Source organism: Electrophorus electricus, chromosome 13, assembly GCF_013358815.1.
Source record: "Electrophorus electricus isolate fEleEle1 chromosome 13, fEleEle1.pri, whole genome shotgun sequence".
Taxonomy (NCBI): domain Eukaryota; kingdom Metazoa; phylum Chordata; class Actinopteri; order Gymnotiformes; family Gymnotidae; genus Electrophorus; species Electrophorus electricus.
Genome location: NC_049547.1, coordinates 14344197 through 14368523, shown reverse-complemented (window position 1 = coordinate 14368523; position 24327 = coordinate 14344197). Strand labels below are relative to the sequence as shown.

General features: G+C 40.2%; 1 protein-coding gene across 2 annotated transcripts in view; it reads left to right on the top strand.

Moving 5' to 3' along the window:
* Window positions 1–24327, top strand: part of LOC113591837 (leucine-rich repeat and fibronectin type-III domain-containing protein 2) — a 74011-nt gene that overhangs the window by 43222 nt on the left and 6462 nt on the right. For both annotated transcript variants that reach the window (XM_035533117.1, XM_035533119.1), the window contains exons 2-3: window positions 7055–7145; window positions 22113–23508. In XM_035533117.1, coding sequence (XP_035389010.1) covers window positions 22133–23508 — 1376 coding nt within the window. In that variant the 5' untranslated portion in view covers window positions 7055–7145; window positions 22113–22132. The remainder of the gene's footprint in view (window positions 1–7054; window positions 7146–22112; window positions 23509–24327) is intronic.

Here is a 24327-nt window from a genome sequence, read left to right as displayed (position 1 = left end):
ACTCACCTGCTTTTGATAGTAGTAAGCAAGGTGTGGTCCATCTGAGAGATCAAGGTTTTCCATAATCTGCTAAGAAACCAGCACGTAGGGTGAAATCAGCACTTTAAGACAAAGGTGTTGCATTTCTTTTACTGAGCAGATAAAATTAATCTGTTATACCTCAGAAAAGACAGACTGAAATTCATGCTTTTCAGGGGCCATAAAATTTGTATTAGGGCAGACATGTGACTACTTAAGCAAACTGGGGCTTTTTTGATAAAGTAGGACTTTTTACTGACAGTCAGGTGATGGGAGTCATTGCTATCAGCCCACTTGAGCTGTGTGTAATTTTACAGTGCTCCTTGACAATTGGCATCGTTGTTTTCTCCACCATTGCACCTGGTTGCTGTTAGTCTCTCCCAGCTGCTGCCACCTTCCTTTGGAAACCTGCACTGAAAAATGCCTTCCTAGCAAATCTGCAATCACATCAGCAAGTGTCAAGTAGCCTTCACCACTGAGGTTAGAGTGAAGCCCCTGCGCTATCAGCCACACAACGAAGCAAATCAAATCAATTAAAATGTCAAATTTGATTTGTCACTTAAAGAGTAACAGGAAACTCTACCCTTGAGTCGTGAAGATTTACACGAAGATTATGGTGCTCAGGCCTACAGTTTCTCTTACTTTCATAGGCAACAATTACCAGCACTGCAGCCGTTGTATGGATTTCTCTTCCCTTACAAAAATATAACTGGTCCGCTGGTCTGTTGGATTGTCATAGTAACAATAGAATATGATTTGGCTTCTATGATTGCCATTATTCTGAGCCTTGAACAACTACATTTGCAGTACATTGTTGGAATAAGTGGGGTGTTACAGTGTTACTGACCAACTGGCTATGGCCTGGTTTACAACTTGATGATATACAGGTGCTGCATTTTATATGACTGTGTCCTTGAAGTACTTAACATTTGGAAGGAATTGCACCTTTGTCTTTCTCAACCAGGGGTGTCACTAGACCCAATTTAATAGGGCACATGCCCCAGTAAAATGTTTCCATGCTCCACTATAATCATGTGGGTAAAAAGTAAATACAAAAGCCTTAATACTTTGCGTTTTAACCTGGATTGTTGAGCAGAACTGCACAAAACAAATCAGCACCCCACAAATTCACAATAAGTACTATAATCACCCAGCATCTTTCCAAATGCTTGAGTGGTTGACACTCTCTGTCAGAGCCAGCTTCTTTCAGTTTCTCTGTTCACTTTGTGGAGCTAGCAGTAGAAATGTAACACAGTAATATTTAAAAGCAATTAAGCTATGCAAAAGACAAGATAATGATAATGCGCACATTTTAAGGCTAGCCATTCATAGCCACTTAACCTACCAAAAACGCATATTAGACCACTAAAGCAAGCTTATGCTTTAGCTGCTTATGCAAAAAGGGGCACTACAAATCTAAGTAGCATGAACAGATGATACAAACAAAAATCACACGATACACAGGTAATTTTATGTCTCAGATTTATGTATCAATTTTATATCTATTTCTTTTGTATACGTACATGTGTGACAATATTCAAATGAAATTGAACTTATTGCACAAAATACTAGAAGTGAGAGTAGTCGCTGGCATAGGCCGTGGGAATGCAGGACATGCTCTGTGTGCATAAGGTGTGCATAACACAATATACTAACACTGTAATGGGAAAGGAAATCATATAATGTAATAACAAAAGATAATATTACAATGTAATGCATATGTGATATATAATAACACAAGGGGTTGGTCTTTGCCCACTGGCATTGGGATGGGCACAGAGGGCACACTGTGTGTGGAGGGGGCTCCTCCACCATGCTTCTCTGTCTGTGCCACTGTCTGTGGCCCCTTAAGTCTGTGTGTGCCACACTAAAAACACACATTCTCAACAATATTTATGTAGTATATACTTCATACTTCATATTTTTTGTAAGTTGTTTGTAAATTCATAGACATGTCTATATAGTATATAGTACATAATATAGTTGATATTGTATTATGAATTGCCCAGCATTATAGGGTGCTGCACTTCTAATTTCGCTGTGCTGCTGATCAATGACAATAAAGCATTCTAATTCTAATTTGAATTCTAATTCACATTCTAATTTAATTACTTTAATGGAAAGTAATGTCCTCCCAAATTCAGCTGTGATTAAAAATGCCACATACTGACCAAAGTGGGCCAAAGATTTGTCAATAAATGCTTTGATTAAGGACAGAAAATGCTATTTTGTAGTCTTGAGGCTGCAGTATTCTTTAAACTAATTCTTAAGTTCAGCAATTGTTAAGGCTTATGGGGAACACCTATAAAACTAAAAAAAAAAAAGTATTATTTATTACCTCCATCATCATTATGCTCCAAGCTTCGCTGATGTTACAAAATCCAGCCTGGAACTTTCTTGAAAATATTTCCTTTTTTTCGTTTTTATTCAAGGAACCCCACAGAGACTCAATAACATGTCTTTCAGAGACCCATCACTTTGGAAAAGGGGCCAGACACTTGACACAACAGTCCTTCTCAAATTGCCCATACCAGATAAGTGGACATACCTTGGGGTACAGAGCAAGGTGGGCATAATGGCAGCATGGACAAATATGATAAGCTCTTATCTGGGGGCACTTGTTCCACCCCTACTGGAAAATGTGAATACATATCTCCACAGGGCAGTCACATAGTTGGGGTAACAGAAAATGACAGTAAATGTGTCTCATGTCAAGGAAGTGTCACTGATATGAAATGCTTCTGGAGGTCTTTTTTGAGTGCTTTATAAGATTTACTTAAAAAACCTATCGACAAGTTATTTTATTATCTCGCATTTAAGAGATGTTCAATATGTATTGCCAGTAATGACCCAGTTGTTGTGAATAATATTTATAAAGCACACTTACAAGTTCACTTACTTTGTTTCTAATACTATTGAAAGCCTCCAAAAGGTCATGGGGATAAGTAATACTCCTTAAAAAACATTATTGTGCAGCAATGAATATGACTGTGATTGTATTTTAAGGGTTTGGTTTACAGTGGGACTAAAGATAAAGTCATTTCGCCCACTGTGTGCTTTACTATGATGAATTGACAGTGGTCAAGGTCCAAACAGTTTCAAAAACTGTGTGACAACAAAGCAAACTCCAAAAGAAAGCATTTCACTCAAGGTTCCGTTTTTATGTGCGTTCAGGTTGATGTAAAAATAAGATGTCCGTGTTGCTTGGTTAGGTCAGGGGACCGTTAACAAGAGCATGCCAAGGTCGGTCTGTCTCTGTAATAAGAACGGCCATGCTTTTTGTTGGGAGGCCATGCAGCTCATGCTTTGTGTTTTGAATCTTAGTGTACAGCATGCTCCCGAAGCACTGACCCTAATCTTACCCCTTACCTGACACGGTGGAATTGAGGTTGTTTGTACACTGTAGGGGAGAGACTGTTCCTTCCCTATGCAGGCTGGGTTCATTTCATGGCCAGTATAGTAAAAATCCATTTTTAAATACTTGCTAGCCTGTCATGTTACACCCAGTGTATTTTTGAATTCCATATTTCTCAGGACATGTCTCTAGGTTTTCCTAATATTTATTCATAAACTACTGGAGAGATAGAGGTTTTTTAGCTTGGCACCAGGGGGTTATCAGGATACGACAGGCTATGTATCTTTTGTGTCAGCCAAAGTTTTCTTCCTTGCTGCTCTTGAGGCTTGCTGATTGAGAACTTATATCACTTTCCTAAGAGAGGTAGTGTTTGTTCATGTAAAATAATGGAATTAAAATTGGCAGAAAGATTTTCCAATTCTAAATCTTTTTTTTATGCTATGCATTTCCATGATAGTGCCTTATCAATGACATCAAATAGATTCAAAACTGAGAATAATTTCTACTTCAAGAGGTTTTTATGACCAGCTGTCTCAGTCTGACTTCAGGAATAAGGCAAGGTGATATTGAAATGGGAATTTGATTCAGACCTGTAGATAACCAGGGCACAAGCAATAAGTGAGAGCAGCCCAGCAGGAGGAAGTGATTCGCATATGATTTTCAGCATGCGCAATTTATAGAGTCAAACCTCAGTGCAGAGAAATGGAAATTGATTGTTAAGGAAGCCTCTTTGCATGTCTTTTTGTCCCTCCCCGCATCCTCGCTAGAACTCTTTAATGAGCTGAGGTCACATAACCATACACACAAATCCCGAGCAGTGCCTACATGCTTTCTCTGCCCTTCAGCTTGCATTAAGTTTGTAACCAAAACTACAACTCAAATCGCAAGTAAGAAAAGATAAAGCTTGGGAACACTTCACATGCTGTAGTCACACTTAGCTATGATTAAAGGAGCTTTAGAAAAGAATAGGGTAGATTTCTTTCTGTGAAAGAATATAAATAAACCTAATCTTTAGAATACTGTATGCCTAAGGATCAGAATGCTGGTCATCAAGGGTTTACACTTTTGCCTTTTGTTAATTAATGTTCATGTTTATATTTGTCCTTATAGCTTAAATTCTGTGAAATAATTCAAATGAGGCCTGAGTAACTAAAAATAGGTGGACAGCATGTCCCTGAGTAGACCTTATTGTTGGTAAGCTGCAGTATGTGAGCCCTGCCCCAGAATTGAATATTTCTGTGAGGAAATGATGAAAATTTGTTTGAATTTATTAAATGTGTGTCCCACTTAGCTGGTGAGGGTATGATGAGCACAAAACACAATGAGAGTTTAGCCTGATCGCTGAGAGTGACATGTGGAAGCATGCATGTGTGTGTGTGTGTGTGTGTGTGTGTGTGTGTGTGTGTGTGTGTGTGTGTGTGTGTGTGTGTGTGTGTGTGTGTGTGTGTGTGTGTGTGTGTGTGTGTGTGTATGTGTGTGTGTGTGTGTGTGTTTGTGTGTGTGTGTGACTTCTAAGTATGTATGTGGGGGGTGAACTGCAAAATGGGGATAAAATGAGAGAAAGAGCGTGCATATCATGAGAGACGGCAGAGTGAACGTGAGACCTGGAGATAGAGGGAGATAAAGAGTGGCAGGATATTACTGAGCTCCTCTGCGTTATTTGTCCCATCGTCACAGATACCCTCTCCTTTTCACCACCCACATCATATGAGCATTTCTTTGGAGTGGGGGTGAATTTGTTTGGGCATTTGTGACAAGTGATCATGCTCCGTAGTGAGGACCACTGATTACCAAGCATCAGTGCTGAAAGCAAATGATCGTGCAGATACAATATGGAAGAATGATCCAATATTACTCTTCTCCTAGTTCAGCTCTTTTCTCTTGCAAATATTTCATGTAGCTATATGACATAAATGTGGGGGAATTGGAAATGCATTGTGTGCTCTTTGTGAAAAGTGTAAATATATTCCATGAAACAACAGTAATCTATCAATCTTCTTCATGGGGCCACTGGGACTAGATAAACTATGAAAATACTGTTTGAGTGCAGACCAAGTCAGTGATGATTCTGCTTCATGGGCTTGTTTCATAGAGCAACAAAGTTATAGTAATTGTGTTTCCTGTGTGCTTTTGAAGTGACACACGTAGGCATAGCAGTGACATTGTGCAAGGTAAAATTCATTTAAATATGCTCTACACTTTTCGCATCAAGGTCTTTTAACTTTTTCATGAAGAATTAACAAAAAGGATGAAAAGTTAATAAACACACAAATTCATAAATGCACTAATAGAGACCTTCATCATCAATGGGGGTTCTAAAAAGCTCATTATTATTATTATTATTATTATCATCAAATTTATTATTGATAATAATGGTGATGATTATAAAAGTAACAACAACAACAACAACAACATAAATTAATAATAGTGACAGCAACAACAACAACAACAACAATAATAAATTATTAGTTTTTATTGTTCAGTAGGATAGCATTTTTATTTTATATTGTAACACTGATCTGAGCAAACATATTACGCAAAAAGGGTATATTATTCTCTTGTGTTCATGACTCTTTCATCTGCACATACTTCTATGCCATTTAGATTACAGCTGAATCCAAATTGTGGAATACACTTTTATTCTGTTTGAGAAGAGCTGAGAGAGAATAATGCCCCGGTAATGCCTCTATCTGTTGTGATGTAGTTCAAAAAGCATTAGAGGAAGGATTTGTCAATGCAGTAATATATACAAAACAAATCACAATTATAAAACATGCCATAACATTAAATCATAAATAAAATGGAAATTAAATAACATAAGTAACAAAAATAAACAATAATAAGTGTCTTAGGAAGTATAGATGTCTTTTTGTGGATTAATTAACCTATTGCATCTAAATGGTAATTAACTATATTAGTTAACTGGCCCTAAACTGGAACATTTTGAATGGCCAGGATTCCAGAAGAAATAAGTTTTGTTGAGAAACAATTGTCCATATCTTCCCTCTTCTCATGGAGTTTCACTGCGTTCCTGCTGGTGAACTGGTAATGATAGCCAGTGTGAGTGGCTTCAGTGTGGAGGGCCTCTCTGAGACATCTCTCAAGCCCAGGCTGCATCTGTTGCCATATCTGATCCCAGCCTGCCCAGCATTTTGCAAGCTGAGGGTTTGTTGGGTCCTGTTGGGATGTACCATGTACTTCTCTCCACTCCCCCAGCCAGCCAGGTGGAAGGAACCGCCCACTGGCATGTATGTCTAAGCGAGCTCCACAAAAGTCTCCTTTTATGGGCTGTTATGATGGCAGACCTCTAATCAATGTTAGTTTAAGTGAAGGGCTATTTTGGGGGTTGGTGGTAGTGGTGGAGGTGGGGAGGACGATGTTTGTTCGTGTAACGAAAGTGCGTGCTCCTATTCCAGAGCAAAATAATATTTCGTTTTGAAGCATTTCAGATTTGTCCAGTGGGTCTCAACATTCTCTACATTATTTTCAAAGCTTTAGATTATACATAGAGTCAAATATATAACCTGCTTTGTATGTGTGTCTGCTGCATTACAAGTACCAAAAAAGCCAACTTTGCAAAGTTAATACAATTTTGGGCTTCACTTTGGCAAGGTGGCACAGTATGTTTTCAAATGATACTTTGTTTCTGAATTATATGTATTGCTTTTTTTTCTCTTGCAGATGGACACCTTTGTTGAGTAACATTGCAATTAAGAGTCTTTGCCATTGAAAGGGGGAGAGGGGCCTTATGGCAGAAAACTACACTATTTAGGTAAGAAGGACCTGCTCTCATTCATCTTTTGTTGCAAGTACACTGCTGAAAAGTGTACGGAAAGTCTTTCTATGTCAATTCCAAAAAAACCTTTCATTTATATTTTCTGTGTAACTATGAAAATATAAATGATAGTTCAGTGACGGGCATAATGATTACTTTGAAAATGTATTGTCTAGTTACTATTATCTAATGAAATGCAATTAATTTAAATGCAAATAAGCTATTTATTGACCTGGAGGTATCAAGCCAAGTTATATCATTGATAAATGTGATTCCAGTTATTTATTAGCAATGACTACATTTGGACCAAAGAAGAATAGCCTTCTTAGGGAGTTTTAAACAATCTTGGCATTTTGGTTTGTTATTATTTAGCAGATGGAAAGGTGAGCATACATGTTTGTAATGGTTTAGTGTTTTTCTTTTGCTTTAATACATTCTTCTATTTATCAGGAGCATGTCCGAATCATTAAAATGCATTAAACAAAGCAAAATCTTACAGGTGCACAAATACTTTGGTGAGTCACTGGAAGTTTGACAGGTGCAAAGCCCTAATCTGATCATAATCTGTTTGAATGTTTGCACACGGGGCATTGCTTCTGGATTATTCCAGAGGAAAAAAGGGCTTTCTTTGCAATTTGAGCACCACATATCTGATTACAAAGAATTTTTTTTCAGTAGCTTTTGCATATTTCCATTTGCATATTTCTTAGATATGGGATATGGGATAAATTTTGCACATTTCTATTTGCATTTTTTTTTTTTAGATATGGGATAATTACTTTATTTGTCTGCTTCTCACATGATGTTACCTACCCTTTTCCCTGATAATCTACATGAATATTCACCACCCTCCCTGATTTTCCCAGTCCCTTCCACAGGAAGGACCTGGAACCTCTGCAGTAGGAACCTAGAAATACACCAAGATGTTTGTGATGGGAAATCTAATTTATTTTTCATATACTCGGAGATTGAATTCCATATACAGTATCATCGTGCCACGTAACTATTCTGCACAGCTCCTCCACTCTGCTCACAAAGGATAAAAGCAGACTGATCAAAAATATGCAGGCAAAGTCTTCAGGCTTGGTGGCTTTGTTTGATGCCTGAGCGAATGATATAAACAGCGTAGAGCAGGTCATTCTGTTGGCTTTCGTCACTTATTTGACTGGAACATATATGCAATGACATCAGAGATCACAATGGATTACAAGTGCTTAGCTGTGCTATTGTTCTGGCTAATAATTAAATTACTGATGTGTACATACAGAACAAGGCCCTCCCATTCTTTTTTAAAAATACAATATATAGTGCATTATGTAGTGTAGTTACAGTGATAACTGTGGATATCTGTAAGAGTACTGAAATGTTTTGTCACAGTTTAGTAATCCTAAAAATGCATTAAATTGCAGCAAAATTAAATTAAACACAAAATTGTGCAGGGTTATTGCCATGATGGTTCCATCACAGACTGATTCTGTTCTGTTAACGGATGTGAACATCTCTCCAAATACTATCCACATGCAGGCTGCCAGTTAGAGGCACAATCTGGGATTGGCAAACACATTTTTTTTAGCTTTATATTTGTGATACATTCACTTTGGTTCTCATTTTTACACAGTGCAGGCAAAGGTAGCAAATGGCTTGGTTTAATTGGTTTCAATGTTTGTAAACAATGCAGACATGCTAGTTGTCACAGCTAGTGCTCTTACTTTCCTCTTTCTCTTGCTTCTTTATTTTACAACATGTAATACAAGGGACATCTGGTTTAATTTAGGACCCCTGACTGTGGCATTTAAGAACCAATACAATCATGAATTTGGTGGTGTAAAATTAATGATTGTTTTGATTTGGCTCCTGAAAAAAGAGCTAGGATGGAGAGATATGGCAATTTACATTTATTCAACAAAAAAGCAGAAATTGCTTAGTGTCCCAAGTCTAAGACTGTGTATGCTACAGCTGTAGCAAGAACATAGACTCCTGATTTCAGAACCATTTTTAATTTTAAATGGTATCAGAAGAATGAAAGGTTGGGACTGGTGTTAGTTTATCTTTCCTTGGCTATTCATACAACTGCATTAATTAATGCTTGGCAAATTAATGCAAAATCTTTCTCAATTTGCATAATTTCTGACATTTTTGTTTGAGTAGTTTGGTATCAAAGAAGGCCAGAAACTAGCTGGCCATGCTCAGTTAATCAGTAGTGGACTGGGTGATTCCAAAACTCTTAAAGGATGGAAAGAACTTGGAAGTTCTTGGTCTGGGGATTTGTGCTACCTTGCAGAACTTCCAAATATGAAGGGTTTGTGGAGGACTGAGAGGAGATGTGGACATGGCAGATTGAGACAGTAGAGTACAGACACAGGAAAGAGTGGTTTTATGTAGGATTATTTTAACTGAAAGGGAGCAGATGAGGTTTCGGCATTTTCCCAAACATCAGTTACTGCACAACTCCATTTTATACATCAAATAGGACTCTTGGAGGCTCTTGTCTGATTAGGAAAGCAGGAAATTAGGAAAGGTTGTTCAATTTATTTTTGTTTTATTCCTTCTTAATGCAGTGAACTTCTGCACTGGCCTTTAAATAATCTTCTGCTTCACTGCTTTGTTTCACTCTTACTTCTGAATTTTAAAGGTCAAACAATTTGTGGTGTAAAGCAAACTGCACATTTACCTATGTTTTTTCCTTTCAGAAAATAAAAACCTCCAAAAATGTTCAAAAATTAGTGTTCTCGAGAAGGACTTAAAGGGACACTGATATTGTGTTTAGTACCCTTCTGTAGCTTTTGCACTTGCTGATCTTACATGCTGGTGAATGACTGATGGGTTCTGAATCATGTCAGTCATCTCCATCACCATTAGTCTCTTCATTTCATCTTTCATCAGTAACAAAGAACCCGGAGTGAGGTGTAGACAGGCTTATTACATGCATGTGGACTTACTACCGTTTACAGTAAGATATTAGGTAGACGTCCCTAATGTTTTATGCACTTGTTTTAAGCAGCTAACTTAAGTTTCATGGTCAAGGATGTTTGTCTTGCAGCTACATACCTACTACATTCATGGTTTCCATGGGCCAGTAGACAAATAGCAAAACCATGCAAGCATTGAATTAGCCCCACAGAAATGAAAACCACTTGAGCACAAATAAGTATTATTTCATAAATTCCATAAAAAAGGACTCACTATACTATTTACACCCCAAAATTACTTACATTCCAAAATGCATAAATATCAAATTACCAAGGAAAATGTCATAGATCAGTGCGGCCTTTTTTGAGTAGATGAACAATGACAACAATCACGTCCTGTCTTGTTACTTTGCTCTTTGCAGGTTCCTGTGTTCTAACATGGCTTAAAGGGCACTGTGTGGGTTCGAGGGCTGTTGACATAGTGTTGTCAGACACCTGTCAGTCTGTGCAGCCTAGACTGCCGATCGCATTCCCATAGGGGTCGTCATCCCAGCTCTGCTTGTTCTGTACTCACCTGTCCATTCTCTCAATAAAGGTCCCCCCCATCAATGACCTTCATGCTTCTACCCCTCCTGCAACTGCTAGACCCTACAGGTTATGAGTTTCTGTATTCTAATGGAAGCTAAGCAAATGCCAAGGCTTCACTGCTAAAGCACTTGTCAAACATTTCCTGGGGAGAGGCAAACCACATTATGTTCACTGGCAGCTTATATGTAGTAGCATTCATATTTCATTAGTACTGGGGCCACGATGGGATTAAGTTCATACACAGTCAATTAGAATCCATCTCATTTTAATATATGAATGAATATCCAAAGCAGTATTGTTCTCTCATCAGCTATTGCCACCCCTAAGTTATTTTTAAGCAGGAGGTTTTTTTTGCCAGTCGGCTGCTTTGCTGTACCCTTTTAACAGGATTCTGACTCGGCAAATCTAAAAGGAGTCATAAAGGGTCTCTGTCGTACCTTGGTAGGATTACATTTCTCATTACTGTGAGATTGCTCAGTGTTTTTGGGTGATAATTATTTCACATGATAATTAATCACTCCTGCCATTTTCTAATTCCTTTAGACGAGGGCTCCCCATTAGTTAAATGACTGCGGTAGGAATGATTGCAAAAAGTAGGACACCTCTGATGTGTTTTTTTTTTTTTTTTTTTTTTCCCCCCCTGCACTGCACACAATGCACAAAAAAAGAAGAAAAAAACCCCCAATTCCCCAAGAGAAGCAGCACTGATCTGGTGAAAGCTGCATAAGTTTCTATCCCTTAGAATCAGCGTGACAAAACCGTCAGTGCGGAACTAATACGCTCAGAAAGCGCCAGCCGCCGCCCCGTCTCATGGCGGCAACCTTTGTTCGCCAACACTGAACTCTAGCAGAACAGGAGTTACTCATATGGGAACGCACAGAAAGGGAGTCAGGAGCTGAAGTTCGCTTTCTAATGAAAACGTAGCGCGCTAGTGTTTCCCACTTTGTTGCAGGTGTATGTCGACGCCCTTGGAGGCTCCATGCTTTTCTTTCCGTCTGTGCTTTTTTAATGCAATTTTCCTTTTTTTTTTTTTTTTTTTTTTTTTTTTTTGATGTATACCCACCAGGCCACATGCAACATCAAACACAATGTCACACTGTCATTGAGATGTACATACAGTGCTAGTCCTTCAGCTTCTCTGCAGAAAACTGTACAGCAGTACATTCAAAATTCACTCCAGCTAAACTGAAGAGCTCATATTCTCTACGTAGCTTAAAATATTAATTATTTACCAGTAGTTGGTATGAGATCAACTGTGTGAAATGCCTGTTTAGGTTTGCCTAGTTCAGTTTTCTGGTTTAAAAATAATAACCTGATAATAAAGACTGGAGTACATTTTGCTTGTGTATAATAATCCACTAGTTAAATGCAGTCTGCTGTTTTGATTAATTAAGTACCTAATGAAAACAATTATAGGCAAATCTCATAAAGTGCTTGTGAAACACTAGACACACACAAACTGTCAGATATAAGCACAAATTAGGTGCTGGTGTTGGCTTTCAGAAGTAGGCATTGTTTTTATAGAAGTAACTATCAATAATCTCTAGGCAAATGTCAGAATTTGCATGATACTGGAATGTTTTAGATGGAAAAAAAATGAGATGGCATATGTGCTATTTTAGTTTTGTATTCTTTTGGTATTTCACATTTGGTATTGCTATGTGATACATGAGTCCATGACCTCATTTTCTGTTTATTTCATAAATGATGGCCACCCTACATAACCTGCTAGCCTTCAGAAATGCATTTCTCACTGTTTGTAAATACTAACTTTCCTATAAATTTCAACATATTTAGTAAATAATTTACAGTGTTTACCGCAATAACATGCCTTAAGGTGAATAACCAAATAGCAAGCCTAGTGTTTAAAAGTGTTAATCATTTTTAGCTTTTATTTATATCACCAAGTAAATATTTATTTTAGACTAGCATCGTAGACGTAGACTAGCATCCATTAATCACATTACCAGCTTAATAACTCATGGCTTGTTGGTGGCCTCTTGGTTTTAGCTTCTGGTATTATCGAAGGGCCTTCTCATTTGGCCAGCCTCCTGCAGAAACAAACCAATGAAGGAACAAGTGTGGTTGCTGTGGATGCCGGAAGTCTGCATGGAGCAGTGGTCTCAGTTAAAGGTTGGGGGTGGGGGGTTAATATGATTTGGTAAGAGAACTCTTGGCAAACGGCTGAAGAGGCTGTTTTGATCCATGTGAAGGATGATGCATCCGCTCCGCAGCCTGGTTCCCCTCCTGCTCTCACTCCTTTGTTACTGGTTGCTGCTTCGCCTGTCCAACCTCATGATTTCTCTTTGTGTTTTTTACACATTTCATGCTGTGTTTTAGTCTCCCACATTGTCCCACACTCTCATTAATATATTGTGTGTGTTCTGGGAGTGGTAATTGCCCTCATATGACTGTTTGTTATTGGGAGCTGGAAGCTCATCTTATACAGAAAGCTGGAAGAACTCTTTGGAGGGGATGTTTGTGAAAGACAATTTAAAAGGCTAGAACTCACATTTAAAGGCAAGTCAAAATAAGACAGGCAATGAATCTCTCTCTCTCTCTCTCTCTCTCTCTCTCTCTCACTCTCTCTCTCTTACTCTCTCTCTCTTATGCTGATGCTGGAGATGTATGGAGAGAGATGGATAGAAGCTGTTAGGTTCAGTTGATCTGCATATTTACTGTCTGTGAAAAGGTGCTCTGGAGCCCTAGTGGCAGCCATAAATCATACTGTTTTAGCTTTGAGTGCTCTGCACTCCATCGAACAGAGATGGCCTCTTCTTTCTTAGATTTTGCTGCCTCTACTGTCTTAGATTTGTGAAGCAGACGGAAGTAAGATCAACCAACTCTCTCTCTCCCCCACCCACTTACCTGCTCCTCTCCTGTTTTCTGAAAACTGCTTGCCCTCTTCCTCACCATCATTCTCAAATGTATGTGGTTCTGTCATGCTGAGACACTTGTAGGCGGTACATGCAGAACTAGGGATGAGATAGGTGTCTGGCAGTTCTCCAAGAAGAGCAGAACCTTGTTCTCTGGGTTGCTGGAACCAGAAGTGGGGGTTTGGGGAGCAGGTGACCACTGCAGCAATGTTTTCTGGCATGCTAGGTTCTCTCGAAGATGTGGGCAGAATAGACCGGAGGCTTAGTTGTAGTACAGTAACAGTAGATCCCTGGGGATATACTTTAAAGTGCCATGGCTACTGTGCATATGTCCTTCATGTTGGTGAGTAGTGTGTATTGATCGATTTACTGTAGCTGTGATTGGCAGCCTGAACAAATACACAGTGCCCTAAAGCATGCACTATCATATGCACTCTGACTCCAGTGCCTTGTGTGTGGTTCTGGAATTTAGATAAACAGTTTGTCTCTCAAAACATATAGGAGCATTAGGGCAAAAGACACTCTGGAGACATAATTCCAGCATATTTATATACAGAATCATAAGCACTGCCATTAAAGAGCTCGTTGCCTGAGTGTGAGGTTTATAACTTATTCATCCATTGAATGTGGGCTTGACCACAGGGGAAGAGCTGAAGACTTAACAAAAAAACAGATAACAGGTCTTTATTATGGGGAGTGGGTTCCTGGAGAGGCTCAGGAATGAAAGACTGTAGGTCAGGAACTTGGGGTGAGCTCTGGGAGACTCGGCTATTGTGCAATCGTGTGCGATCCATGTACTTCCCACCATGAAGCAGCTCAGCTAATGTTTAGTGGTTTTATTAAGCCCTCGTTATTGACTACATAGAGGCACTGTCCAAAATGTAATAAGGGATCACATTATTTTCCCCTGCAGTGCAATTTCTGTCATAGATGATGACTTAGTTTCACAAAGGCCCAGGGAATTTGACTGGAAGAAAATCTTGAGAAACACACAGTCCTTCAGCTTCTCAAACTGGAGTCATTATTCAGCCAAAATCCACCGATCCATTAAGAGTCTCTGGGTTTGTTCATGCATGAAGTCATATTGGAAGTGAATAAATAGACACTGTGTTTACATTTCACAGTTTCACTCTAGCTGCATTTAGAATGATGTGACCTATGAGGAAGACACATATCTCTCTTCTTCCCTCTCAGCCTCTCTCTCTTTCTCTTTCTCTCTCTGTCACTCACACATTTGCACGCACATTTAAGTTGTGCTTGAGTGGTCTGTTGCTCGTTCATGTCCCTGCTCTCTCGTGCTACCAAGGTCTTTAGGGTGGGTGTTGCCACTAGCTCCCTGAGGAGTAGTGTTTGATGGGCAATGTAAAGAGGATGCACCCTGTGCCCATGACCCGGCCCCTGTGAGACAACATATGACATATATGGAGTGATGTACTATGAGACTCTTATTTTCCTATAAGTGCAAAACAACCAAAGCCTAAGCAGAGGATATGGGTATAATCAGTCCAGATGCTTTTCACTTAAAAAGGAGCTCATGTTGATATTGCAAATATGTATTTTATGCAGCATTTTGTGGAGCATATTGTAATAGAAAACAAAATAAACAAACAAACAACAAAAAAAAACCAAACATCATCTGTGCTGAACATCCACTGTGTTAAATTATCTCATTACTAAAAAGCAAATGTTGAAGTGATGCACATTTAAATAAAAATGTGAACTACAAACTGTCACACACACACACACACACACACACACACACACACACACACACACACACACACACACACACAGTACGTCACCCCAAACAATAAACACAAGGCAGCAGATTAGAAGAACGTAGACACAACATAAGCCATTAAGGTTAATTAGCCTGCTGTTGAGCAGAGAAGCAATCACATTTTTAAACTTCTGCATCCTGCGGTGAAAATTAATTTGGGCGCCACAAGGGATCCACCCCCTGCGTCTCATGGTGTCGCCTTCACCCTTGCTGCCATCCTCTCTTTTCCCCCACAAGGGCTTTCATCACTTCCAGATAAGGCAGCATCAGCCAAGCATCGGCCATGCATTCATCAAAGAGCAGGGAGACGGAACGCATTTGTACGCCAGGGTGGGAGTGATTAGCACAAGCAGATAGCAGGCCAGCCGAGGGGCCGGGGGTGGGGGGGTGCGGATGGGGAAGGAGAGAGAGCTTTTAATCAAGCTGACCTTTTCCATGGTGGGCTTGTTATGAAAAATGCTGTGAGGGAGGATAAATGAAAAGAACGGCTGAATGAAAACATGGGCACAAGGCGCTGAAATGGACGCGGTCAAGCGTCAGACGTGGATCTTTTTCATGTTAGGATGTTTTAATATTGCTGTTGTCGTTAATGGCAAAATGACAAAATATGTTTGTTGGGATTAATAAATGTCATTAGTATGGATTCCAGCATCAATACCATCAGTGTATTCTTGCAGAGACTGATCCAGAGACTGATCCTAGTACGATAACTAACCTGTATTGACATTGACAGTAGAGTAATTCAGGCAATACAGTATGATTGATTAGAAGCCCTGGGGCTATTGGTCTGTTAGTCTCTAGCTTGATGTGACATCAGCAAATATGTGCAGAAGATGTGTACACAGTAATTTAAACCATCATCTTAGCTGAGTGTACAGAGTTATAGACAGCTGAAATGTCTTTAAAAAGTTTCTGTTAGCTTTATACAAGACTTCAGCAGCAATGGATGTCCCAGTATTAATAGGATTTACAACCCAAAACTTCTTCTTCTAAACGAACCCTCCCTCAGTTGCTCATGCACTTAGATTACTTAGAACAGTAGTGCAGGTTCCTCCAACTTTTCCTTGACAACAAATGCGGGATCATTTGGTTAGATTTGATTGTATATCTCTAAATCTGCTGAGATAAGAAGGTTTGTGATGCAGGCCACAAGCAATCCACGAGGAACTCATTTGTCCTCAGTCAAAAACCCGCTAATCCACTCTGCACCAAATCCCCGGCTCTCAGGGAATGTTTAATTTGTCTTTTTGGAATTTGGTATTCTCTGACAATTTGAATGAACTGGATTACTTAGGCAGGAGCAGATTAAATTTTATGGCATTTGTGTAATGAATATGAATGGCATCATTATCTCAACATGTCTTTAAAGTGGCTTATCACTCCTGGGAGTGACTTAAGAGGTTTACAAGGCATTTTTACTCAACCTGCAAGGGAAGGGTACATTGCATATATAAGGAAAGATGGCCAGTCCCTTCCCACCACCAACACACATTGGCAAACAAAGTAGGTTTATTTTTGTGCATGTTTGGTATCATTTAGTATCATTGACTGCTATCCATGCAGGTGATATTGGTCACCATCCCATTACTTGTTTCAACGGTTATCTGCAATTCCCTGAGGGTCTAATAATTTCAGTACAGTATTGAAGAAAATTGTAAAATTTGAAACAGTGTCACTGATAATTTCCAGGAAAATGATATATAATATATGCTTATGTGACACATATTTAAACAACACTGAGGGAGTTTTTGCGTCCTGTTCCACGCCCTGTGGCACTCGGGCAATTGTCACATAAACTTTTGTAAATGAGACAGTTCAGGTGTAATGTTTATTGTTTATAACTCGATAGCAAGGTTTTATAGTATCACATACTACTTTGCAATCTTTTACTTTGAAACAAAGTAAATAGAGATTTGTAGATTTTTTTTCATTTTTTAAAAATTTTAAATATTAAAAATTTAATCAAATCTTGACCACCTAATTAAACATTGCGTTACATCTGAAACTGTAAATTGAAAATGTGTGTTGTTATAGCCTTATTATTTCAAAACCTCTGTATAGTTCCTGCCCTTGGCTGGAAAACGTAATATGAACAGCAGTAGTCCACACCATGTGGTCCATCTTCTCCTTGCTTGCAGTGCAGAGTCTTGTTACCCTGCTCACACACTGGAGAGGGTTCAGTCAGGGTCACTCCGTATCCCCTTGTGCACGGTAGGTAAACCCAGCAGCCTGTCTTGTAGGGATACTGGAAAAAGAGCTGCCAATAACTCTGAATTAATTACAGTGTGATCCATATCTCCTGTAGGAACATCGATAATGGCAACCTAAAGATATTGAGTAAGGCTTTATAGTGATATTTCAAAGCTAAATTATTACTTGAAATCATGAACAGGTAATTGATTGCTATGGCAATTAAAGCAGAGCACTCTGAGAGTCATAGTACACATTCCAGCATGAGATCCACTACATTGGGAATGTCCCAGTGCTCATTAGGAATACTGCATGTCAGTGCTCTGGACTGATTGATGAGGCACTGGCCCTTTGCCTTGAGAAGAAAAGGACCCACTGGGCTGCTGCTCTGCTCCCTCCAGCTTTACACCTGAAACCCAGCAGATCAGAAGCAGATGGTTCGGCAGCTGCGCTCACATGTCCAAGTGAAGGTTACAGTCTGACCACCCAGCCTCCTCCCATTGTCTTTTGCCCTGTTACTGTATTCTATGCTAGGGTTCACCTTGCCTTCATTTACTTTCTGGCTCATATGTTTTTGAACTAATATGAATGCTTTGCTGACATATAACAAATTCCCATGTTGTCAACATGATGACAATAACAATTGCTGTGAACTGCAACGTTAACTCGTTCTAAAGTATTTTACACTTCTGCTCCATTTTTCACAACAAATCTATTTTCACTCTCGCAAAATAAAATAAACATAACAGCTTTGTGTTAATTTACTTTCTACATAATATTTTTTAGATCTGTTGTAGGGTCTTTTTTGTGGTATAGGGCATAGATTTTGCTGGAAGCAGTAAATACAAAATTGCAGATATATCTGCAATATTTTAGGATCAATACATAATATTGATTTACACTGAATGAGATTAGAATTTTATAATGTCCATATTCTGGTATCTGGAGCAATGCAATGTATACGCTGTATGTTATCAGCACAATATAACACAATATAACTTGTGAAAGAAAGTAACCTCATCAATCAGTGGTATCTTTTTGCCCCAATATAGTCTTATGCTCACCTCAGTAGTAATGATTAGATCCAGTGTTAATGGTTAGATCCAAGATCCTGTTGGTCCTGTTGAATACTACTCTACATTGAACAGTCAGGAGTCAAGTGGATTTCAGAGGTAGCCCCTTGCCTCTTTTTTGGCATTATGGTCCTTTTTTGCTCTTACTCTCCAATCAGGCACCTGCACTAGGGACTGCTTGTCTGGGTCCCCAATAAATGGACTTCCATATGAAAGTGCTACTTCCTTCATCTTGCATTTTGCTGCTCTGGGATTGCACTGCTCAGCTTTTGGGAGGTTGTCCCTCATTCCATCTATTGTAGTTTGGACAGAGTCTATGGTTCCTCTTCCTTTCCTTGGATAAAAGACTTTCTGATGTTCTCCAGCACTCAGCTATTCATTAAGGGGCACTTTGGCCTTTATGTCTGGTGAACTGAAAAAGAAGGTTCTGGACTCAATGCGCCCATCTTCTTTGTTGGTCTCCTTCAAGTGAGTTTGGAGCATGCCAAGCTCCTGTTTAACAGCACCTCAGACAAACGAGAGATTCTTGGGCTGTTTGATCATCAGAGGAGCCAAGCTTCCTTCCATCTCCCCTTCAAACAGAGTTAGATGAGGTCTATGTAAATGCACAGCGCTTAAAAAAGGGTGCTCAACAATTTTGAACTACTCTAGTTTGTTATGTATGCCTTTGATGATTGCACCATTAGCTGGTTGGACCGAGATGAATACAGATGAGGACTGACAGACAGTTATGAGAGAATAGGTAATGCAGGAAAGGGGAGGGAGAGGCATGAGTCTGCTAAAGGCCATTTCTCTACTGTATCCAGTCTAATCAGGTTTCACCTGTCAAAAATGACTTATATCCCGATGCCCCAAGCACACTCCTGATAATACTGCAAAATAAGATAGAGCTTTAGTTCAGAGTGAAATCCATGCTAACACACTTTAGTTCATCAGACATAAAATCATTAAAAGTTATGATCATTCTAAAAATGGTGGGGGTTATGTAGCAAGGTCATGTAGCAGTGCATAGAATATATTTAATATATCTTTCTTCTTTTTTTGAAAAGAACATATTTGTTGGCATGGTTCCCCCTGTGGGTTTGTGTTTTACTGACAGTGACAGAAAAAACTTTAATTTAATCTCAAATATACTCTCTCTGTCTCTCCCTCTGTCTCTTTTTGACTCTTTCTTTCTCATTATTTAAAATCAAAGTTCCCTTATTGGGAACAGCATGATAGGCATGTCACAAACAAAGATCAGCCAATGAAAAGGCTTCCTCTTATTCCCATTTTTTTTTTCTGATGCTCAGTTTGTGGGTTTGTGGGAATGAATTGTTGTGTGAGTTGTATTTGAAATCATGTGTCTGTCACAGTAAGTGAAACATCTTCCCCAGCTGCACATCAGTGTTTGAGCTATGGTGTGTCGAGTGGGTCATAGTGTGCCAAAGAGACTTGCAATATTCAGCTACTGTGGCTTAAGATTAATAGAGTGCCACATTAAAGTAGAAGTGTCAATATAGCTCAATGCAACATGACTGGTAGTTGGGGAGTAAAAAGTCAATGGCTCAGAAGATGCTGACCTAACTAATATTGCCTAATAAAGTTCACAAAGGCTTTCAGATGCTAAATATTTCCCATTTGCAACTGTTTGCTTCAAATATAGTGATCATTAATGGTTGGTGGTTCCATTTTATTTAGACTAAGCCAAATCTTTGCTTAAATATACACAGAATATTCTATACATTGATATATAGGAGAGGAATCTCAGTTTTGTGAGGACACACTAGGTATTCATGCTTAGACATGGCATCTCTATTCTCTTTGTGCCAAAATGGCAGTCCTGGTTGGAATGACTAGCTATAGAAGTTGGTTGTGTAAATAGCAACATAGACCTTTGCCCTTTTGTGTCTTTCTATTGGTTGGTTTGTTTGTTAGCTCTTCTGATAAAGATTATATGGTATAAGTAATTATGCTCAGTCTTGTAATACAGTTCCTGTACTGGGGAATTTTTTTAAAATTTTAAAGCTAATTATATTTTAGTTGCACATAAATATAATCCTGTAGCAATATAATTAAACATAAACTTGGACAAATCCATTCTGTTTAATGTAATCCAAAGGATTTTCAGAATTTCCTGTGCATTTGTAACCCAACATTTGCATCGCCCACGCCACCCGCCCATCCTATGCGTTCATTTCCGCATGCTACGTCGATCCAATTATATTTCTATGACATGCAGTCAAAATGCTGCAGCTTTGCCTGATGTGATTGCAAACTTGTCGTGGAACAGAACGAGCCTGTCACGTGAAATGTCATTCATAAATAGGAGTCATTGGAAACCCACTAAGGGATGTACGGGACCTGAGGGAAAAGAGGTAGGGGACAGAGATTAAAGACATCGATAAAGACGTTTTATGGGAGGTATGTTGTAGGATGAGGGCACTATTAACCTTGACTTTAATTCTTGGGAATTAAAGTCACTCCATCTCTTTTGCTGCTGGGATCTCACAGCCATCAAAGCAGTTCCTCTGCTCCTCCAAGCCTGACTTGTCACTAAAGAATCGCTTCAATGGAAAGCTGATTAAAATTGATTTAGGTTTTGAGTGCATTTGGAATTAATGGTACAAATATCCAAGGGTATTATGTGCTGTTGTCTGAGGGTGAGTCTGCCCATCTATTTTCTTAGTGTCTGGGGTGATGGGTGGGTGAGTGTTAAGGCTGCTTAGCTATTCACAGGCACACACAGACTCTAACAGCCTCAAACTTGACTGACCCCTCCAGCATACAGACATATTTCATCTTTTAGCAGATTTTTAATACACAGACACTGAAGAAGGGAGAATGGAAGAGGCCAAACAATGAGAGGGAGAGAGAGAATGAAAGAGAGAGAAAAACACTGAGGAAAGGCACTGGGCTGTCATGGCTTAAAGGGAAAGATTCAGAAGTTTTATGTCCAAATTTACATTAAGTAGGTCATAAAAAGTCAGGTGGTATCATGACATATGAGTCAGTGGCTGACATTTACCACAGTGAATCATGTCTTTTTTTCTTTCTTTTTTATTATTTAAGCAGCTTTTCTTAAGTCTTTCTCCCTTAGCTTCTCAAATTTGCAAGGAAGGCTAGAATGCTGAGGGCATGAGAGGGGCTAAAGTGGACAGTTGAAAAGAAGATGTTCTGACATCTTCTTCTTAAATCATCGTCTTCTTAAAACGGACAAGCCACCCCATTTGTAAATTTTTTTCTTGACATCATGTGTGCTGTGGATGTTCTATGGATCATTAAAACTGCAGCAAGCAAGAACAATTGGGCACATCAGCGGGAGAGCGGAGCGGCGCTCGGAGCTCCCTGCTGTGACAGAACAGGAAGTCAGGAGGCGTATACACAGGGCCAGTGCAACACGTATGCCTGTCTATTTGAGTTAGTTCTACAGTGAAGGGGGCTGAGTTGGAATTATCTCATAATGAAGGGTGCACATTTAACAGGTTCTGCGGAGGTAGGGACTCAAATGTAATGGTGTATATGTGTCAAAAAGGGCTGTCTGATCGCTGTTCCTGCTCTTTTTTTAGGTCCATGTACATAATCTACCATGGCCAAAGTGCTCTGTGGCCTCCTGCTTCTGGGAAGTGCAGTAATGTCAGCCATTGCCTGCCCCAAGTACTGCGTGTGTCAGAACCTGTCCGAGTCTCTGGGCACCCTGTGTCCGTCTAAAGGGCTGCTCTTCGTCCCGCCAGACATCGACCGCAGGACTGTAGAGCTGCGCCTGGGTGGGAATTACATCATCCGGATCACACAGCAAGACTTCGTCAACATGACGAGCCTAGTGGACCTGACACTGTCGCGGAACACCATCAGCTCTATCCAGCCCTTTTCCTTTGTGGATCTGGAGACACTGCGCTCACTGCACCTGGACAGCAACCGACTGACGGAGCTCGGGCCAGATGCACTGCGCGGCCTGGTCAGCCTGCAGCACCTCATCCTCAACAACAACCAGCTGAGCCGCATCTCCAGCGAGACCTTCAATGACCTGCTACTCACGCTCGAGGACCTGGACCTGTCTTACAACAACCTGCGTAGCATGCCATGGGAGGCTGTGCGCAAGATGCTCAGCCTGCATCAACTCAGCTTGGACCACAACCTCATCAGCCATATCACCGAGGGCACCTTCACTGACTTGGACAAGCTGGCCCGTCTTGACCTGACATCCAACCGGCTCCAGAAGCTGCCGCCTGACCCGATCTTCGCAAGGTCACAGAGTGGCCTGGTGCCAAGCACTCCGTATGCTCCTGCCCTCTCGCTCAGCTTTGGTGGCAACCCACTGCACTGCAACTGTGAGGTGCTGTGGCTGCGGCGACTGGAGCGCGAGGATGACCAGGAGACTTGCGCATCGCCATCCAGCCTGAAGGGCCGCTACTTCTGGTACGTGCGCGAGGAGGAATTTGTCTGTGAGCCGCCCCTCATCACCCAGCACACGCACAAGCTCCTGGTGCTGGAGGGCCAGACGGCCAGCCTGCGCTGCAAGGCCGTGGGTGACCCCACGCCCTACATCCACTGGGTTGCCCCCGATGACCGCCTGATCAGCAACTCTTCGCGAGCCACCATCTATGAGAATGGCACCCTGGACATTGTGGTGACCACGTCCAAGGACTACGGCACGTTCACATGCATTGCTGCCAATGCTGCGGGGGAGTCCACAGCCTCAGTGGAGCTCTCCATCATTCAGCTGCCACACCTGAGCAACGGCACCAATCGCACAGCCCAGCCCAAGTCCAGGCTGTCTGACATTACCAGCTCGGCCAAGACCAGCAAAGGGGAGGCAAAAATACAGCCGGAGCAGGTGGTGACCGTGTCAGAGGTCACCTCGGTCTCTGCCCTGATCAAGTGGACTGTGAACAAAGTGACTCCCAAGGTGAAAATGTACCAGCTCCAGTACAACTGCTCAGATGATGAGGTCCTCATTTACCGGTAAGCATTCGTATTGTCTTGACCCTGTAACCACTTCTGAGTGCTAATTAGCATCCAAATAAGCTTGCTTCTTCGCTGATTTGCTGACTCCACCTCTCTTTTCCATTTTGCTTTCTCCTATTTCATTTTCTGTTTTCTTTCACATTTTCTTGCATTAGTCAGCCTAATTTACTAAATATTCAGATGTAACATTCTGGATATCCTATTTTCAAAAGGCCTATGAGCATAACTAGTTCTCTAATTAATACGTAAAATCTAATAATAAGGTGAAAATAGTCAGGAAAAACTTCTAATTATGTTTTCATGATGTATAATGCTTTAACGGCAAATAATTATCATTTGCTTCTAGCTATTTTCAGCAATTACCACAAACAAAAGTGAATGTACTGTGCTTCCCAGAGCAAAACACCATAGAATGTAATTACATGACTTCATCATAATGTAAAACAGCTGAGCTTTTTATTCAGTAAGTTTATTCCCATATTCATAGCCCACTGGGATTTAATGGTATGCTGGTTTTACTCCTGGTTGGTTTAACTGCCGTTTACATGCACCATTGTGACATGATTATGGTGGCCTTTCTTCTTCTTCATGTACTTGTCAATGAAAATAGCTTTTAGTCTATATAGTCTAAAATAGTCTTTTTTTCATATATGTTAGCTGATATTTTGCACAGCCTGTTTTCTGTTATCAAAGGCAAGGCAGTACTTTGCACTACTGCAACATTATATGCTATCCTATGGTATTCGGCTACTGTCATGACACAAATCATCTAAGTATGTGTCTTATCAGTGACTCATCCTCTGACCTCTGAGCAAC